Source organism: Haliotis rufescens, unplaced genomic scaffold (genome assembly GCF_023055435.1).
Source record: "Haliotis rufescens isolate VD_foot unplaced genomic scaffold, xgHalRufe1.0.p SCAF_11, whole genome shotgun sequence".
Classification (NCBI taxonomy): domain Eukaryota; kingdom Metazoa; phylum Mollusca; class Gastropoda; order Lepetellida; family Haliotidae; genus Haliotis; species Haliotis rufescens.
In genome coordinates this window covers 17,635,304-17,653,496 of record NW_025963791.1, presented here as the reverse complement: position 1 = coordinate 17,653,496, position 18,193 = coordinate 17,635,304, and the positions used below count along the sequence as shown (strand labels likewise).

The window sequence follows — 18,193 nt, the reverse complement described above, 5'->3', positions numbered from 1 at the left end:
ACCACCCGATCCCGTTAGTGGCCTCTTACGCCAAGCATAGTTGCCCTTTACGACAAGTATGGGTTGCTGAAGACCTATTCTACCCCGGATCTTCATGGGTCGCAAGCACTGTAGAGTGTAAAGTAGCACTTAGTGTGATGAACATGCACAACTCTCAATATCAGTTATAGTAATTGTTGAGTTATCTGATGACAGTTTCCATTGTATTTCACAAGAGACTAGGCAGTGATATTGAGTACCAATATTAACTATAGTTGTTTAATCATTTCAGCGGACCAAGCTGACACTCCATTGTGAAGAAACGAAACAATTTCAAGAACAAATGGGTTACCAGTCTCATGTTCAGCTGATTCGAAAACCATCACCGGGATCGTATTCCTGCGTGCTGAATGATTAGGTTGTCACAGAATGCGATATAAACTATTACGATATGTGAAATATGAAATATTTGTTCAAATTTCCAAAGGAATGGAATGTGCTGTCAAACCAAGTGAGCATCTGTGGGATGAGCTAGACAGACGGGGGTTTTTTCAACGTGAACCAGGTTACAAGATCTGTACCAATTACACCAGGCTCGGGGAAAATGGGCTGCCATACTACAAGGTGTCCTCCGCAAGCTTCTTGGTTCCATGGGCAGGAGGTAGGAGCAGATATTTAGGCCAATGAGGGACACACATGCTGCGAGGTTTTAAGATTGCCGTGCTTCAGGGAGTGACTAAACCGGCACATTCAAAAGCTTCTCCGTTAACATGAACTCTGTTTGACTTTGTAATCTTCCAAGCACATGCATGTCCCGCTATCGCGTATCCCATACCGCATACACAGTCAGATATCCTAATCTTAATTGTGGCAATGGTCACCGGACATCTTTGGGGATACAATTTTGAGTAAATACCCGATAGCATCTTCAAGGAAAACGGCGGTCAAGACCATACCCCTTTTATGTGCTGTTATATTGTTCAGTGGTTGAACAAGCAGAAGTCAAAGTGTACGAGTTTTAATCTGGCACTGGAGAAGAAGTTCAGATAGATTAATTGTCAAAAGATACCCTACCCTTTTAGTGCTACATACACAAGCAGAAACATAATGTGAATTAATGTGTATGTTTTGACAAAGCGACCACAGTTGTTAGCGTGAAGAGGGTTGTCTTATACATGTTTTGTTTGTTTGTTTGTTTGTTTGTTTGTTTGATGTTTAACGCCGCACTCAGCAATATTCCAGCTATATGACGGCGGTCTGTAAAATAATGTATGTATAAACCAAATCAGCGAGCCTGACCACCCGATCCCGTTAGTCGCCTTTTACGACAAGCATAGTCGCCTTTTACGGCAAGTATGGGTTGCTGAAGACCTATTCTACCCCGAAATCTTCACGGGTCTCTTATACATGTACTGCTGAGATCAATATGTGCATCAATAGTTCAACTTCCCCTTAACTTTCTGCCACGAAGTACGAAGAGTAAATTGTATGTCCAGAGGGTCGGAATTCATCAATGCACATCGTACTATTATTTAGAGCCTTATCACTCGCCCTTCTTCGGCCTGAACGTTCTCACCTCTGTGGCAGCAGAGTTTCGACTGGCAAATAACTTGGCTGATCAAAGAGTCCTAGTCTGTCTTACAGACCCTGATACAAATATATATCAAATACAGCCCATGCAAGTCTATAATGTTTGGCAAGTCTAGATCACTGCAGTATCAGGAATGAAGAGAGTCACTGGGCTCCTTTTTTTAAATTGTTATTAAGATAACTGAACAACTGTTTTTTTATGTACGATATGTTCATTTCAGAGACTAGATTTTAGTCTAAAAGAGTCCGTATGGCTGCCTTTCAGTCAATAAGGCTTCCGTCTTGTATGTTTGCGTGTTCGTGCAATATGCTGATCCTTTCTGTACCTATTGCTGTCACAAATACGAAACCGATATCTCTGTCCAGTTAATATTTATCCAGCACTGGAATTCAGTTATGATTTAAAAAGACACCATACCATTTAATATCAATTTTATTACAAATTGTACATTTTATTGTATGCAAACAAATTGGTAAGAGGAACTTAGATCAACGTGCATGTATTAAAATATACATGTATTTGAGTTTGCAGTGAATTTCACAGAATTAAAACTTGAAACTAAAACAACGCATTTGAAACGAAATATGTCACTGGCAATTTATACATGTGTACATCAACACCCGGAAATTATTTCGAGTTACATGTTACATGCGGGGTGTACGGGATGTTAGGACCTGAATGGGCTTCTGCAAAATGACACCGAAGGTCGAGGGGTGCACACGAACGTTCAGATCTTATGATCCAGTACACTCTGCTAATGACACATGGAATTTATCGTTACGAGTTCACAGGTTGAAAATACATTTCTTCGGTGGCATACATGTATTTGTGTGTGCATGACAATTAGATCTATCATCTTATATATATAAAGTCATAAAGCATACAATTGCATTGGAAACATAGTTAGTAAACTCATTACCCATATTGCTGTATATATCAGCTCTATTGTGTAGAACATCTTGTCATTACTTACTCATCGAATGTGGAAGATTGAACATTACACTCTTAGTGGATGGGAAATGCACTTTATGTAATTGTCAGGTCATTGCTGACGAATTTCATTTTATATTAAAATGTAACTATTTTAATTCCACCAGACAGTTGTATATACCATTACACGTTACTTTTAATTCCACCAGACAGTTGTATATACCATTACACGTTACTTTTAATTCCACCAGACAGTTGTATTTACCATTACACGTTACTGTCAATCCATCACGGTATCAACTTATCCAGCCTTTTCAATGTAAAAAAACATATCTCAATAAAGGAACTAGCCAAATATCATTATAAGGTTAACGCTATTTTTCAGGGCACTATCATTTGCAGAAGCCCGAGGTCTTCCGTGAACTTGTTGAAAAAACCGAGGGCTTCTGCAAATGATAATGCCCGGAAAAATAGCGTTACCGTTATTATAGCTAATATGGATAGAATTTGTTATCGGTTTTGAAACATTTAGTGCAATCAACACGAATTTCACTGACCCACTTTCATAAATATGGAAACGTCAAAGAACAAACAAGATGACGTCACTATTGAACGTGACTTCACCTATTCCTATCCCTATGACGTCAACTAACATCGGGCGTTATAATGGCCCGTCATCAAGCAATATGAGGGCATTCACAAATTACAGTGGCTCGCTCATTTCTGATAACATGCGGGCGATTTAATGATAATTCTATCCATTTTAGCTATAAAAAAATAGTAATGGATGCATTCAAGTCAATATTCTGATTATAATTCTGATCTCCTGTAAACCCCAAAGATGTTATGAACATATAGCCTTGGGAGTAATAACGTTCTGCTCTGTTCTCTGACTTCCACCGGACTTCCGACCGCCTCCGTGGTCTAGTGGTAGAGCGTCCGCCCGGAGAGCGGAAGGTCCGGGGTTCGATCCCCGGCCCCGTCATACAAAAAGACGTTACCCTGTCTGGCGCTCAAGGACTGGTCGGCTCGGAGTCAGTATACTGTGTCTGAGTGGGCTATTCATGTTAAACTGCGGCATGGTATCTCAGTGAGCTAGCACTATAAATCGGCATCAGTCCGGACTAGTACAAGCAGCTACACAAACACATACACGTGCATGCATTGCTATATAAGTGCAATAATCTTGGACGCGACGTTAAACGTTAAACCCAGTTTCACCTCACCTCCACCGGACTTCCATGATCAGTATGGTAACTAAACCATTTCTGGGACCCGTGAAGTCTACCCGATACTTTAGCAGAATGCTGTGGAAACCAACAAAAATTGTCCACATTTTCTGATATGTATTAATCGCCGCAACATATAAGGACAGCGATAGTCATGTCGCTATGCCCAATGATACATTTTTCAAATGAGACAGGCGAATATATTCATACGCGGTGAAAAATGATTTACCGGCTTCGAATCACCTTTAAACAATGTGTCTCGACCAGGCGGGACGCCCCCATTACAATTTCGTTTGACTACCGTTCATGTTCAAATATTTTAGTACATTGACTGTCAGTCACATTTCAAGTACATTTTATTGAAGTGTTTGATTACTTTGTCACTAAAATAGTCACGACACTTATATCTTCTAAATGTTCATTGGATGTGAAACACCACTAAAACAGTATACACCCATCCTGATCAAACATAAATATGGCATCGTTTCTTATATAAATAAATTATCTCGATAACAATATGTACATTTGGTAAAATATGATAATAAATTTGCTATAAATGTACAAACAACAATCAACTGGGTACAAACAGGTAAATATAAGTTTTCTCACAGACAATGCAATATATGTAGGCTATATGTACATGTATTCAATTTGCGCCCTAACATACAAGATGTGTTCATCCGTAGAAAATATATAGATGTCTCAAAGGTGTGCATTTTCAGACTCTGTCCACCAGACCGAACAAAGGAAAACAATATTATCACTATTTGCCGGAGTTCATATTCTGGTTCAAAAAGGTTTCTAGGACAATCATTGACAGACGTTTTCCTGACAATATCAGTTATGGTTTCTTTCGTCATTCGCCAAAACCTAATCTTCTACACATATAATGTTGAAATTCCCAAAGGATGTTTTCAATGTTGAAACCTAACCAGCGTAATAAATCTGACTCTCTTAGTATTCCTGTGTTAAACATAACTATTCCATAAACATAACTATTCCAAAACAAGAGATTATCAGGGGACCACAAAACCATTACTGCCATAGCAATAATCTCAATGTTACGTCATAAGTCGGTAAATAATACATTTTAGAATCTACATACAGGCAATGAATAACGAATAGTATTCTGCTTTAGGCAGCGAAATTCCCAAATGTTTACTTTGTCAGTCCTTTCGATGATATAAACTAACAATTGGACGATATTATAATATCACCCGACGCAGTGACTTAGTTAAAGTGCGCAAAGTAAGTATTTGAATTGCGTTTATGTCTGTAATTAAAAAATTGAGATAGGACGTTACCTATTGGTGATTTTCAAAGTTAATCTGTACCATTGTGATAACTGCGTTCACTGTATCAGAAAGATCATTGTGTCACTGTCCTGGAATGAGATTCTGCTTTTGGAATATTTGGCAACGGCGTAGGTGATTATTGTTATATACAAAAAAGAATGGTAATATAAAAAATATCTCAGGTAACAAACATTCTTATTCGCGTACACAGTTTTACTCATGTAAAAATACTAATATAAATCTTGATACTGTTACGTTCTCGCCATTGCTTATTTTGTTTCTATTTTATGGAAACGAGTTTGAATACTTTCTTTTAAGTATTTGTCTGTCTTTGCGAAGCACAACATTGTTAAGTGTGCGATTAATTCGTAATGAACACGTATCCTGCAATTACAGTGTGTTACTAATTATGATCACTGACGATTATAAACAATACAGGGTATTGTCCTGCTATATCATCTAGTGAGTTTTATCACGGTGTGTCATTTTATTAGATGTGGGTGGAAAGCCCGAATAGATGCAGGTCATAGACGTTTACCACTTTAATGGAACCCACGGACATGGGTAAGGTGCTGACAAACATACAAACATAATCATGCCGAATCACGAATCGAACCTGCTACCACAGATGTTTGGCACACTTAGGGACGCAGTTCTGCAAAGCGTACTGCGTCGCCCTAGGCGACTGGGTCACCCGTGCCCCCGCCTGATATCATAGGTATATAAATATGTCTTAAAGTATCTTAGAGTGAGTAGATTAAATCGCTGTACATATAATTAATAAATTTTGGAATATTGACAGATGAGTACATGAAATTGAACATAATTGATACCAGTTATCAGTGACGAATATTCTGAGAACGTTGAAAAAAACTATGTTCCAATATTCTGAACACGTTTCTTACAATTGACCTTAAACGTTTGTGACAGTTGTGGTTTATCACAACGGGTCCTCTGACTAAGACCGTGGTGTGCTAAATAACGCCTTTTGCCTTGTGACTGAAAAAGTCCAATTTTAAAGTTACGAATTTTTTTATGTGAATAGCAACTCAACTTTTTTCTCTCTCACTTGCAAATTTCTGACAGAATCAAATGTATAAATATAAATGTTGAAAATGTTGATTTGACGATATGCAATTGTGAATTGAGTGCATGTTGTTGAACGACGGAGACAGCATCATTCCAGCTATATCACAGCCTAGAACAATTAATGATTAAGTCAGGACCGGGCCAAAATCAGCAATAATCCAAGCAGCCAGAATCCGATGACACGCAATAAGCCAAGGCGCCGAGCCTGACCACTCGATCCAATTTGGTCGCATCTTTCCACCAGCATTGTCCACTGGGAGCCAGTACCACCCAAACTCCTCACGGGGATCTGAGAAGGCTTTTCACTATATGTTTGTGTACTGGCTTTACAACATCGTATCACTACTTGTGTCAAAGGCCTGCTCATATACAAATAAACTGGCTTCATCAAATCCTCTAAATCCTTTAAATCTAACCTTTAGAGCGCATTTTAGTCTTACCTAGAGGCTAAAACATGGAAGTGGTGGAAAGTCTAATTCACATTCATTTGAACACATCTATAACTAACTCGATCTGGAAACGTTCATTATTTCTTATATGCACACCAAGTGGACCGATCGGGGCCTCATCATGTACGTTGTCTTTTAGAAATCAAACACTTTTTTAATACATGCACGTATTCGATCACACTGTATGAAGTGCAACTGACGTGGGCGCAATGACAACGTCAGGTATAGTTCACATGACAGTGTCAACACCAACCGTCTATGTATGGTGTTACCTCACACACTGTTGCCCCACATACATGGCGCACACATCACCCTGTTCATTGTGAGACGATATGTTAACAACAACCTACTGTGTGCACCTAAGCAAAGACTCCGGGTGATAGTGAGCGGAGTACAACATGGAAGGGGGCACAGCTGCAGGCTGGGGATGGTGGCCTGCAGTGACTGCCGCAGGAGAACGACTGACTGGCACATATCCCAACGTAAATGATATCCCAGACATCGTGGTGCCAGAGAGGTCTTTTCTCACACTATCTCGGGCATGGACTTCTTTTTGCATATGGGTCGTATGACTCTACTGTATTCTTGGCCTCCTTGTCTCTTTGAGATGCACACTGGAATATCGTCATCGAGGACTTGGGCACAGTATCAGTCCATAAAGGAACTTGGGCTATGTTAAACCTTGTTTTCCGACATCAAAACGGCCCATATGAAAACAATAGCTGGTTGGCGAAGGTCATGAAATCTGCAACAACAAAAATGCTCGTCATGTTTTTTTCCATTTCGTTTGGACTTTTTATGTGATGCTAGAACTACATAGACATAATTAAAACCACAATGGTGTAGCCATAAAAATAAAGCGCGGCAGCAACCAGTTTTATAATCAAAAGACAAATCAGCTGAAAGCATAATCCATTGTACGATTCCGACTACTAGTTTGTCATAAGCATGTGTTTATGAATCACTATCAAATAGTGATGACACCAGGTGTTCGCGAACAGTTGAGCTTGGATTGTGTGGTCATGGCTTGGTTACTTTGTTGAATCAAAACCGATGGCTTTGGACGTTATTCATATTGCTGTAATATTGGCGTCAACAGCAAACAAACTGCCTGTTTGCATCAACAATGCCATCGGGTATTCACAAAATAGTCATCTCGTATACAGTTTAGGAATGTAAATCCTTTCCCAGTAAGACAGTTCAAGAAGGTTCATACCTGACCTGGGCGGTGGGGTAGCTCTGTGGTTAAAGCTGTCGCTCGTCACGCCGAAGGCACGGGTTCGATTACCAGAGATATTGTCGGAATAATGCTATTTAGCGATGTGCAACCAGCTCATTCACTCATGCCTGTCGCTGGCTACAAATACTTCTTCTTTGCAACACTGTACTGATGTATCGCATAATTCAACACAGAATCAACCTTCCAACACGTGTGAACTATGAGCAATATTAGTCTGCTCGGAGAGCGGAATGCCGGGGTTTGATTCCCGGCCACGTTATACCGAAAGACTGATACGTTTTGTTAAACTGCCCGGCGCTCGGCATTGAGATGACATGGACTGGTTGGCGAGCACTATAAAATCGGTGTAATCTGGATTTGTACAAACACACAGAGAGAGACAGAGAGAGAGAGAGAGATATAGATAGATAGATAGATAAAGAGAGAGAGAGAGAGAACGCGTCACTTCACCGCGCTGGTCTTTGGGAGTATTGATACAGCCAAACACATTAACCATCCCAACAGGGAACAAGTACTGATGCTGATCATTGTCCCTTGGAGTTTTGTTTGCAGTTTCATCCCGCTAACAATTCGCTTTAAAGTATCCTATTACAGTCCTGAGTAGAAACAAATAGGCTTTTTAAAATTTCAATCATACCGTTTTCCAGTCACAGTTTATTTACTTTTATTTAGAATTTCAATTCTTGAATAACGTGCTCATGTACTATGATTTTAATGTCTCGGTGTGTCGAATACACAATGTATTAATGGTTCTCATCAGCGGTTTAACTGCCGATACTCTAATGCGCTATTGTGCCTTTTCATTAACGGACATTTATCAGTCGCCTATTCCCATCTGTGAATCGACCAGCAATACAATTAAACGATAATACCATAGCCTATTCGTGTGAAGGAGAATACGTACGTGAGTTTCTGTGCTTTGCAGTTACAAACAAGATCGTATTAAAGTGTTGCCTTATCGTTTGTCGATACGAATTCTTGACCAGAACCAAATAATAAAATAATCTTGATTTTACGGACTGCTTCAGAGTTGCCGCAGAGGCATGTACTCAGAGCAGGATGGTTTACAGATTCTCTTTCCAGGGCGGTGGTAGTTTCCTGTTGATCTTAGACCAACCTTTTTCATTATAATTGCACTTGGATTTTCATGTTAAAAGTTAGCGGTGTTTATCACATTAAGTTTTTGAGAGGCAGGCCTATTTATCCTATTTATCACGATTGTATTTGGGATTCATGTACTCAAGGTCAACACGATGCACTGTCCTTGACGTACTAGAGTAGCACAAAACATAAATCACCCATCTACTGATGATATTACTTATATCTGTTTGTTTTAACCTTACTATCAAGGAAATTAATGCAGGGCATCTTGTGCAAACATACTCTCACAATGTAGCACTTTTTGATAAATTGTTTTTGTTCACCGGTACAGTGATTGGTGTAGGAGTTTTAATTAGTTATGACACCAGGTGTTCGCGAAAAGGTATTTTTTTATCCTGACACGCCCGTCACAAACACATGCAAAAGCAAGACAATTGTTCACAAGAGGTCGCACGTACCAAATAGCGATTGAAAAAAGTAAGATAAGTGTGACTTCATTGGGGTATGAATCTCCATAGATTGAGGTCCAAACAGTGTATCCCATCCTAAGTTGCGTAAAAGAAAATATCGCATTCATATTGTTGACAGATGAATGACACATCCCTTGAAACATCGCAAATAATCAATTACATAATCATATCTCATATCGAGTTCAAACACATACTTTGCATACTTGCAGGCTTAAATCAGGATTGGGTGGGCTAAATAATTTAAATGGCTGATAATGTGTCATCGTACCCCTACGGTTTTCATCGTTTCTCATGCTGTCAACCACTGTCGTGCCTTGACCAGACTCGAATATTTACAAGCCGAAGTGAATTGCTTGAATACTGCAGGAAAAGGCGGTAAATCATGTTTTGCTCATGTACTCCTGGAATAGGGCATGTACACAACTAAAAGGCCACCTACTAAAATGTATTTATAAATGTAGTGTATTAAATATTCATTATCAGTTCATTTAAGTAGCTTTGGACGATTGCAGAATCCTCTTCTTTCACTTTAAAATCCGTTTTTCAGTTGTCTTTTTTTGGTGCACGTGAATAACAACCTGATATGCAGTGTATTAAAAATCCCGATTGCAAATGCAATGCTTTTATCATGACTCCATGGAAATAGACTACATGTGCAATTCAGACAAATACAATATCATTATATAATTAACTATTTCATACGATTGGTGAATATGACACTTAAGCACTCTCTGCGGGAGTCGAAAATAACGATCACGCTATTGGTCAATAATGACATAAATTACCAAACGGCGTTCGTATGAAACTATGTATGGGACGAAGATAATAACAATGGATGCAGTTACCGTCGTAGCTGATAATTCCATCGCCGTCAACGTCAGCCTCTTTAATCATTTCATCTACCTCTTCATCGGTTAACTTCTCTCCTAGATTTGTCATAACATGCCGCAACTCAGCGGCGCTGATGTAACCATTTCCATCTCGATCGAACACACGGAATGCCTCCCGTAACTCCTCATCATTATCTGTCTCTTTCATCTTCTTTGCCATCATTTGGAGAAATTCCTCAAAGTCGATGGTGCCATTACCTGTGAAAATGCGACGGGAAGAGGATACGTTTGGTTTTCCCATCCGATTACATGGACAAGTGTGACACAATTCTAACGGAATGACAGCAGATTTGAGAAAGTGTTTATTATTCACATAATTCGGATCAACTTACGCCAATGACATTTAACTGAACATGTTTCAACTGATTGCCAGAGGAAGAGATATAATTCATGACGTCAAACAAACACAAAAATATCCAATATTAGTTTAGAGCGGCATTTGATATTCCACATGGAAAATGCTCAAGAAAGCAATTTAATGGAGTATAGATTTAATCTGAATGAAATATCACGGTGCAGACGCCCACAGATTCGGTAAAATCAGGAAGTGTGATTTTTTGCTAACGTTTTCATAATGTAGAAAATTGGAATAGAATACTGATAGATTTATTCAAGCGCATGGTCATTATAATTTTCAATAATATGGACGCCAATGCTGAAATTCCAATAATATCAAATATGACTGACAATACTGAACTTTTTGCTTCATAATGTTGTAAATAAAATAAATGATGCATGCCACCTCAGACATAATTAAGCATGCTGGTTGTTACCTATTCTCTACATTTCTCTTGAGATATGCCTCAATTAATGTCCTCATTGCTTTGTGCGGTCTTTCCTGAGTCAACTGAAATAGCTGAAGGGAAATAGTTTTAGAAATGAATTCAAAGATGCATAACTTCGATACGTCTGTAGCCCGTGTAATAATGTAATTAAATTAGTTGAATTAAACCTGTCTGAAAACCAATCAGCAAACCTTTTGAAATATACGGCATTATTCTCAATCACTTCTGTAAATGTATGGTTTGAGGACGTATGTTATTAAGAAAAATAAGAAGGCCAGGAGGACGTGGCAATATACTTTTTCTTCATTTCTGAACCAAATAGTTACGAAGACTGGTTGAACATTTCTTGGCCTAACAACGAAGGATGCATGTTACACCCGTAACAGTCTGCATGTATTAAGGACATTTGAACCAAATACACAACCAGGCTGCATATCTCTGCAGGAATTACATTGACTTGGTATTCACTGTTGATGAAAATTGACCAAATTGGCGCCCGCGCAGTCATCACGTATCTCAAATTGAAAGAGCTCCAACAGCCATCTATGCGGACATGGCGTCAACTTTAGGGGATGATGCTCCTTCCTTTGCCGCAGAATTAAGCAGCAGGGTTCAAGAGGGTAAATGTGAGCCTCGAAGTTAATCCAAGATCAGGAAGACCTTCAATTGCCAACGCTTCGGAAAATGTTGATAAAATACATAGTATGATTATGGATGCTGGATGACTTACTCATATGGGCACATAGCCAACACAGTTGGCATCTCTCATGAAAGAGTTGAGAACATTCTGAGGAATGAACCATGACGAAGGTTTCAGCACACTAAGTTCCAATGACACCAGGTTCATCATCTCTCAACTGATTTTGTGAAGCGATTTGTAATCATAGAAGAGTCTTGTGTTCACCACTGTCAGCCAGAGACAGTGGAACAACAGTCAAAGAGTGGAAACATCCAAAGTCTCTTCCATCATTTTGGTACGGTGATGGGTTTGGATTTCTGGGTTCCTCCTGGTGGACTACCTCCCAAAAGTTCAGGCCGCAAGTGGCCAATATTATGCTTATCTGCTTAGTGAACAATGTGAGTGCAGCAACGTCGAGGAAATCTCACTTAAGGTATGGGGGCGGCCTAGTGGTTAAAGCGTTCGCTCCTCACGCCGAAGACCCGGGTTCGATTCTCGACATGGGTACAATGTGTGAAGTCCATTTCTAGTGTCCCCCGCCGTGATATTGCTTGAATATTGCTAAAAGCAGGGTAAAACCATACTCAATCACTAAAGGTATAATGCTCCATGAAGACAAGGCACTTGTGCACTTGTATGTTATCGCTCCAATGCATGACTGTGGCTTTGAACTCCTAGAACAACCTATTCAAAAGAATCGGGTCCATCAGATTTCCAACTCTTCCCAAACTTGAGGAAAGAACTGTCTGACAAGCATTATGCAAATGATGATGATGATGTCATTTCCGCTGTGTATGACACATCACACCACCAGGGGGACGCGTTCCAAACCAGTAGGATCAAGGCACTCTAACATCGTTGGCAGAACCTCGGAGAGGTTATGTATAGGAGAAACCATTTCTACGAGGGATTACCAGCGATTGTAAACCCTGACATGAGCTCCTCGAGGTGACATACCTCGGGGACCTACTACGGCGCCCTCGGTATGTCAGCGAATGTCAGGGTTTGCAATCGCTGGTAATCCCGAGGAGAAATGGTTTGTTCAACTTATAAACCGATTCATTGCATAGACAACGTTTTTAATTAAATAACTGTAATAAAAACTCTCAAATGTATAACCTGTATCGGAGATGAAATATCACCTGCAGTCGTGAACTCGGTTCAGTGAAACCGGTGACTTCAGCACGTGGGTTTCGCAACGGTGCGAAATCTGCACGTGCGTCTCGCAATGGCACGAAATCTGCACGTGCGTCTCGTAGGCTGAAACTATTACACGTTTTGCTTTGACTGACGCTCATTCATTGTACAGCCAGTGACGAAAGAGGATGTCTGACAGCGAGTGAGTGAGTGAGTTTGGTTAAACGCCGCTTTTAACAGTTTTCCAGTTATATCACGGCGTGTCAGCTTAATGTGGGAGGAAAGCCCGAAGTGATGTCTGGCAGCGAGACAGACTTATTTTTGACTCAGTCAAAATTTTGATCCCAGGAGAAAGATGATTTTCAATTTCGTTTTGGGGAACCATTGACCGAGGAGATTATGAGAGAGAAGTTAAAAGGTACTGTTTCTAAGCGAACTCGAATGAAAAATGACTGGGCTGTGGGTATTTTCAAGCGATGGCAACAGGAGAGAATGCAACGCTCAGTCAATGAAAATCTTCGTTTGCTTCCTAGTTGTTTGACACAGCGTTTGCAGGATAGGGAAAGGCCGGACTTGAACACTGCCTTGACGTACTTTTTGTTTGAAGCCAGGAAGCAGGACGGGGAAGTTTATCCATCCACGACGTTATATGGAATGTATGCAGCGGCAATTCTGAAAGAAAATTCTGCATTCTGCAACCTTTTTGATGACGTATTTAAAGAAGCGAGAAAATCTCTCGATGCAGTAATGAAAGGGATTCGGCGCGTCAACACGCAGGTCGACAGAAGTTATATCCGAGGAAGAGGAACAGCAATTGTGGGAGAAGGGGATGCTTGGAGACTCTACTCCCCAGTCACTACTGGATACAGTTTTGTACCTAACTGGTGAGTGTTTATATCGTACTAAAGGGCAACGAACATCTCTGCTCAGTTGAGTCGAAAATAGTCTTTATTCTCTAATTTTTTGTCTGTCAGTTTCGAATATGTATTTATTTATTGAAATAAAATTGAGCGGTTAATTTGAAATTTGTTTTAGGTCTCAATTTTGCATTACGGGGAGAAGAAAAGCACCGCAATTTGAGGATGTTTAACCAACCTCAGATAACTGGTCCCTTCCCTGACAGCAAAGGTCGACGTTACCTACGTTACTGTGAAGACATCTCTAAAACGAACCCCGGTGGAATCCAACAACGCAAGGTCAAACTTAAGGACGCGAGAGCGTATGAGAACAAGCAGAGACCTGATCAGAGAATTTTTCAGTCATTTTAGTGAGTCGAAACTATCTTTGAATAAAAATCTTTCTGAATTCTGAAAAAACTTCAAATACTACTAATTTTAAAATTAAATGTCTTAACTTTGATCGCTTTGTCACGTAAAGTATTCAGTTAAATTCCAAGTTGCTAATTCTTAATGGTTTATTTTATTTCATTTTTATGTCTCCGTGTTATGTTAATCTATTTTAGCCCGAAAACTCTCCCAGAGAAAAGGGATGCTTTTTACTTGACACCCCTGAGGAAGCCTGCCGACTCGCAGTGGTACCATAGTATGCCGGTTGGACACAACACGTTGGGGGTACAATCAAGAAGCTGTGTGTCAAGGCTGGCATCGTTGGGAAGAAAACTAATCACTCGCTTCGCGCGACTGCTGTAACCCGTCTCTTCCAAGCTAACATAGACGAGCAAGACATTTGTAACCAAACTGGGCATCGTAGCGAAGCCGTAGGTGTGTACAAGCGTGCAAGTGAAGATCAGAAAGCGGTTGTTTCCGAAATTCTGTCGAAGGCCAGTAAAACGGAGTCAGCTCCCTCCACAGCATCTTCTACTGTTTCTCTTGGTGTTGACCTGGTTGAACCCACCACAGCAGGCGTAAAACCTGGAATCTCTCTGACATTCAACTTCCTTTGAAGTAAAAAAAAGCTTGGCATCTCTTGATGTAGTTTTTGTTCTATCAAGGGTTTACAATGATTGTAAGCCCTCCTGCGAGCTGTTACAATCGTTGTAATACCTCCTACGAGGTGTTACCACAATTTCAAAAACTCCATATCGAGGTACACAAATAGCCAGAAGGTTTATAAATGTTGCAAAATAATTAGCAACCAATTCCATCAACGCAGTCCATCATAGTTAGGCTCAGAACCATTCAGCCACCCGACCCCTGACGATTCGGGACAGAATTAGGCCTTCAGCAACCCATGCTTGCCGTAATAGGCGACTATGCTTGTCGTAAGAGGCGACGAACGGGACAGGGTGGTCAGGCTCGCTGACTTGCTTGGTCGATTATTTACAGACCACTGTCATATAGCTGGAATATTGCTGAGTGCGGTGTTAAACAACAAACTATTCAGCCACTCCTTGTAATTGTCATATGTGACTTATTGTTTCATTTAGGATGATTATATTAACTTACGTTACTGCACGTCAAAGAATGAGAAAATTCATTGCTAGGCTTGGACCAAATGGGTTTTAAGCACATCTTCTTAATAGTTTTCCTAAACACATTTTAGGATGTACATCAAATTAGCCGCTAAATATCCCACTAATTGCATACAGACAATGTTTCAGGTTCACACGTGATATTTAGTACAATGTCTAGACCTTGACTGGAGTGAGTCATAATGAGCAAGGTTGGTTAACGCAGTTTTAAACCGTGCTTCAGTCATATCACGGCATGTCAGCTTGGTGTTTGAGGAAAGCCCAGACTGATGCAGGTCTATGGTGAAACCTGCGGGAACGGGTATGGTGCTGATAAATCTAAAAACATAACCAGGGCAAATCTGGGAGTCGAACCCACGATCATAGGACTGTTTCCAGCACACTTAACTAACGCAACACTGCACAACGTATTGTGGCTCCTTAGACAACTGAGCCTGTCGTGACTGGAAATGGACACCAGATTGGAGCCTTAACAGGCTCATAGAGATACCTACCATCAGCGTCCACCTCATTGATCATCTCCTGCAACTCCTCCTCCGTAGGATTCTGGCCCAGTGACCGCATCACAACACCTAGCTCCTTGTGGGATATAGTGCCATCCCCGTCTTTGTCGAACAGAGAAAACGCCTCTTTAAATTCTGAAAAGATTCAATTATCATTACATCAAAGACAGTGTTTCCAGTATTGTCAAAACAGAAAGACGTCTCTTAGGAGCCTTGAATCAAATATGCTATAGTCCTGATAAGAGTTGATATTAGTTTAAAATGATAATTTGTGTTAATAATATAATCGATTTGGTTGACATAAATAAAGGCGACAGACCATTGAACGACTCCGACTTAACCATTAGCATGTATACATGAGCCACGATAAATTAATGATGATACCAGGTGTTAAAAACACATACTACCCAACTTAAACGTATTAACCATTAAATATAATAACTGAGAATAGCGAACGGACAGGTGTCTGTTGAACAATAATTATATAACAAAACATATTTAAAAAATATGTATGTGACCTCAAGACAATTTCATTTATAACTGGTTTTGTTCAGTTCCAAAGTTGAATACGAATTGAATTATCTTGCTGAAATACACATTGATAAGAGGACATAAAACAAACCTTACAATGTCTCGAATGTCTTGTATCATTATCTGCTTGATTTTCGGTTTGGATACACAAAAATAATACATCGTCATAATTTTTCAAATTTGAACGTCAAATACATGACACTGTGAAAAACACACAAGGCACGTCTCTGATGTTGTATCTTAGAATCCGCCTCCGTTCAGTGGATCGAGCGCCTGCCAGGAGAGAGGAAGGTCGGTGGTTCAATCCCCGGTCGCGTCGTACCAAAGACGTTAAAATGGTAATTGTTGTTGCCCTGCCTGGCTTTCGGCGTTAAGTGGATAAAACAATGATTGTTTCGAAGTCAGTATACTGTGTCATTGTGTCTCTGTAAGCTAACACTATAAACACCAACTAGTGACCTAATCCAAACAGCTACACACAATAGATGCAATAATCTGAACGCAACGTTACACCCCATTTCATCTCACCTCACCTCACCTGTATCCTAAAGGTGCGCAACATGACCACATAGGGTTATCATTTTGTTTAAACCCCACCAGTGACACCCGACAAATGCAAAGGTCAGTTCACCTTAAAAGAACGGGAACATATGGCACAAGATAAATTAGGAAATTGCATCCGGCATCATCATTTTTTGTCACTGATGCGTCTGATTTGTAAATGTTCTCCACCTTCGTCCATAAAACGTTCTGAAAGCTTTACTAAGGCCTTGATTGTTTAGCAATTTTTGTCCAAGATTCACATGATGCTCTTCGAAGAAAGACCATGCTCGGTTGTACCTCCAAAGTTGTGAAATGTAGACACCAAGGTCTGGAATATTGCTCGATATAAGGGGAAAGTTGAAGTCATCCCTATTGTCATACAGTCTTATCACATTTTGTCACTCTGAGTCTTTAAGCATATATCTAAATATGAAAAAAATTAGGCGGTTTCGCTGGCCTCCCTTATTTTTAGCTCAGGTCTGTAAAAAAAAAAACATACATAAGGGTTTTATAATATATGTGTAAATGTCTGTTTTAAATAGTGAAAATCTTTACAGTTTCCATGTCCCTTCCTCGTTAAACGGCTTTGTAACATGTACGTTTTTATTCAATCCAAACTTATTGTCAATATGTGATTAATTGAATTGCAATGGCAGTCTAACGATTGTCCTTTCCTAGCGAAGGACGTATAACTGAAGAGGAGTGATTAAATTCTCCGCTCGATCAGTCACAATGCGCCTGCGAGACTGCAATATAATGTCAACTAATCTGATTTACTGTCTGTGCTTTCATAACGAAATCGGAAAATATCAATTTCATATTACTTTTAAAAAAACTCATTCTTTCTCGTTAGCAGAAAATCCGATTGGTTGACGTTCTTGCGAAAATCATCAATAGTGATTGATTGTCAAATAATAATTTAATGGACATGAATTGAAATAACATTTCAGGAAACGACAGCAATAGATGGATGGCTCTTTATGACCCTGTTATTTGAACTTATTTTAAGAACACATCCATCACGGTTGTTTATACGGAAAGACCGTAGAATATGCTTTGTAAAGAAATCTGTGAAGGAATTCTCATTTTTCAGTGAACATTGATCCTATACATATACCATCGGAGCTGAAAGTTTTCATAATATAACATTGTTACTCACATTCACAAATTAATCAGACATGTACACATGCCAAATTATCGAGGTAAGTGTGTCATAGTTTGTCCATACTTTCATTTACGACCCGTGAAGATCCGAGGTAGAATAGGTCGTCAGCAACCCTTGCTTGTCGTAAAAAGCGACTATGCTTGTCGTAAGAGGCGA

The 18,193-nt window shown here is 39.8% G+C and overlaps 1 protein-coding gene across 1 annotated transcript in view; it reads right to left on the bottom strand.

Annotated features, from left to right (window-relative positions):
• Nucleotides 1–3,621: 3,621 nt before the first annotated feature.
• Nucleotides 3,622–18,193, bottom strand: part of LOC124152029 (calmodulin-A-like) — a 48,493-nt gene continuing 33,921 nt past the window's right edge. The window contains exons 3-5 of the mRNA XM_046524750.2: nt 15,790–15,933; nt 10,219–10,461; nt 3,622–7,307 (exon numbers count right to left, since the gene is read on the bottom strand). Coding sequence (XP_046380706.2) covers nt 7,258–7,307; nt 10,219–10,461; nt 15,790–15,933 — 437 coding nt within the window. The 3' untranslated portion in view covers nt 3,622–7,257. The remainder of the gene's footprint in view (nt 7,308–10,218; nt 10,462–15,789; nt 15,934–18,193) is intronic.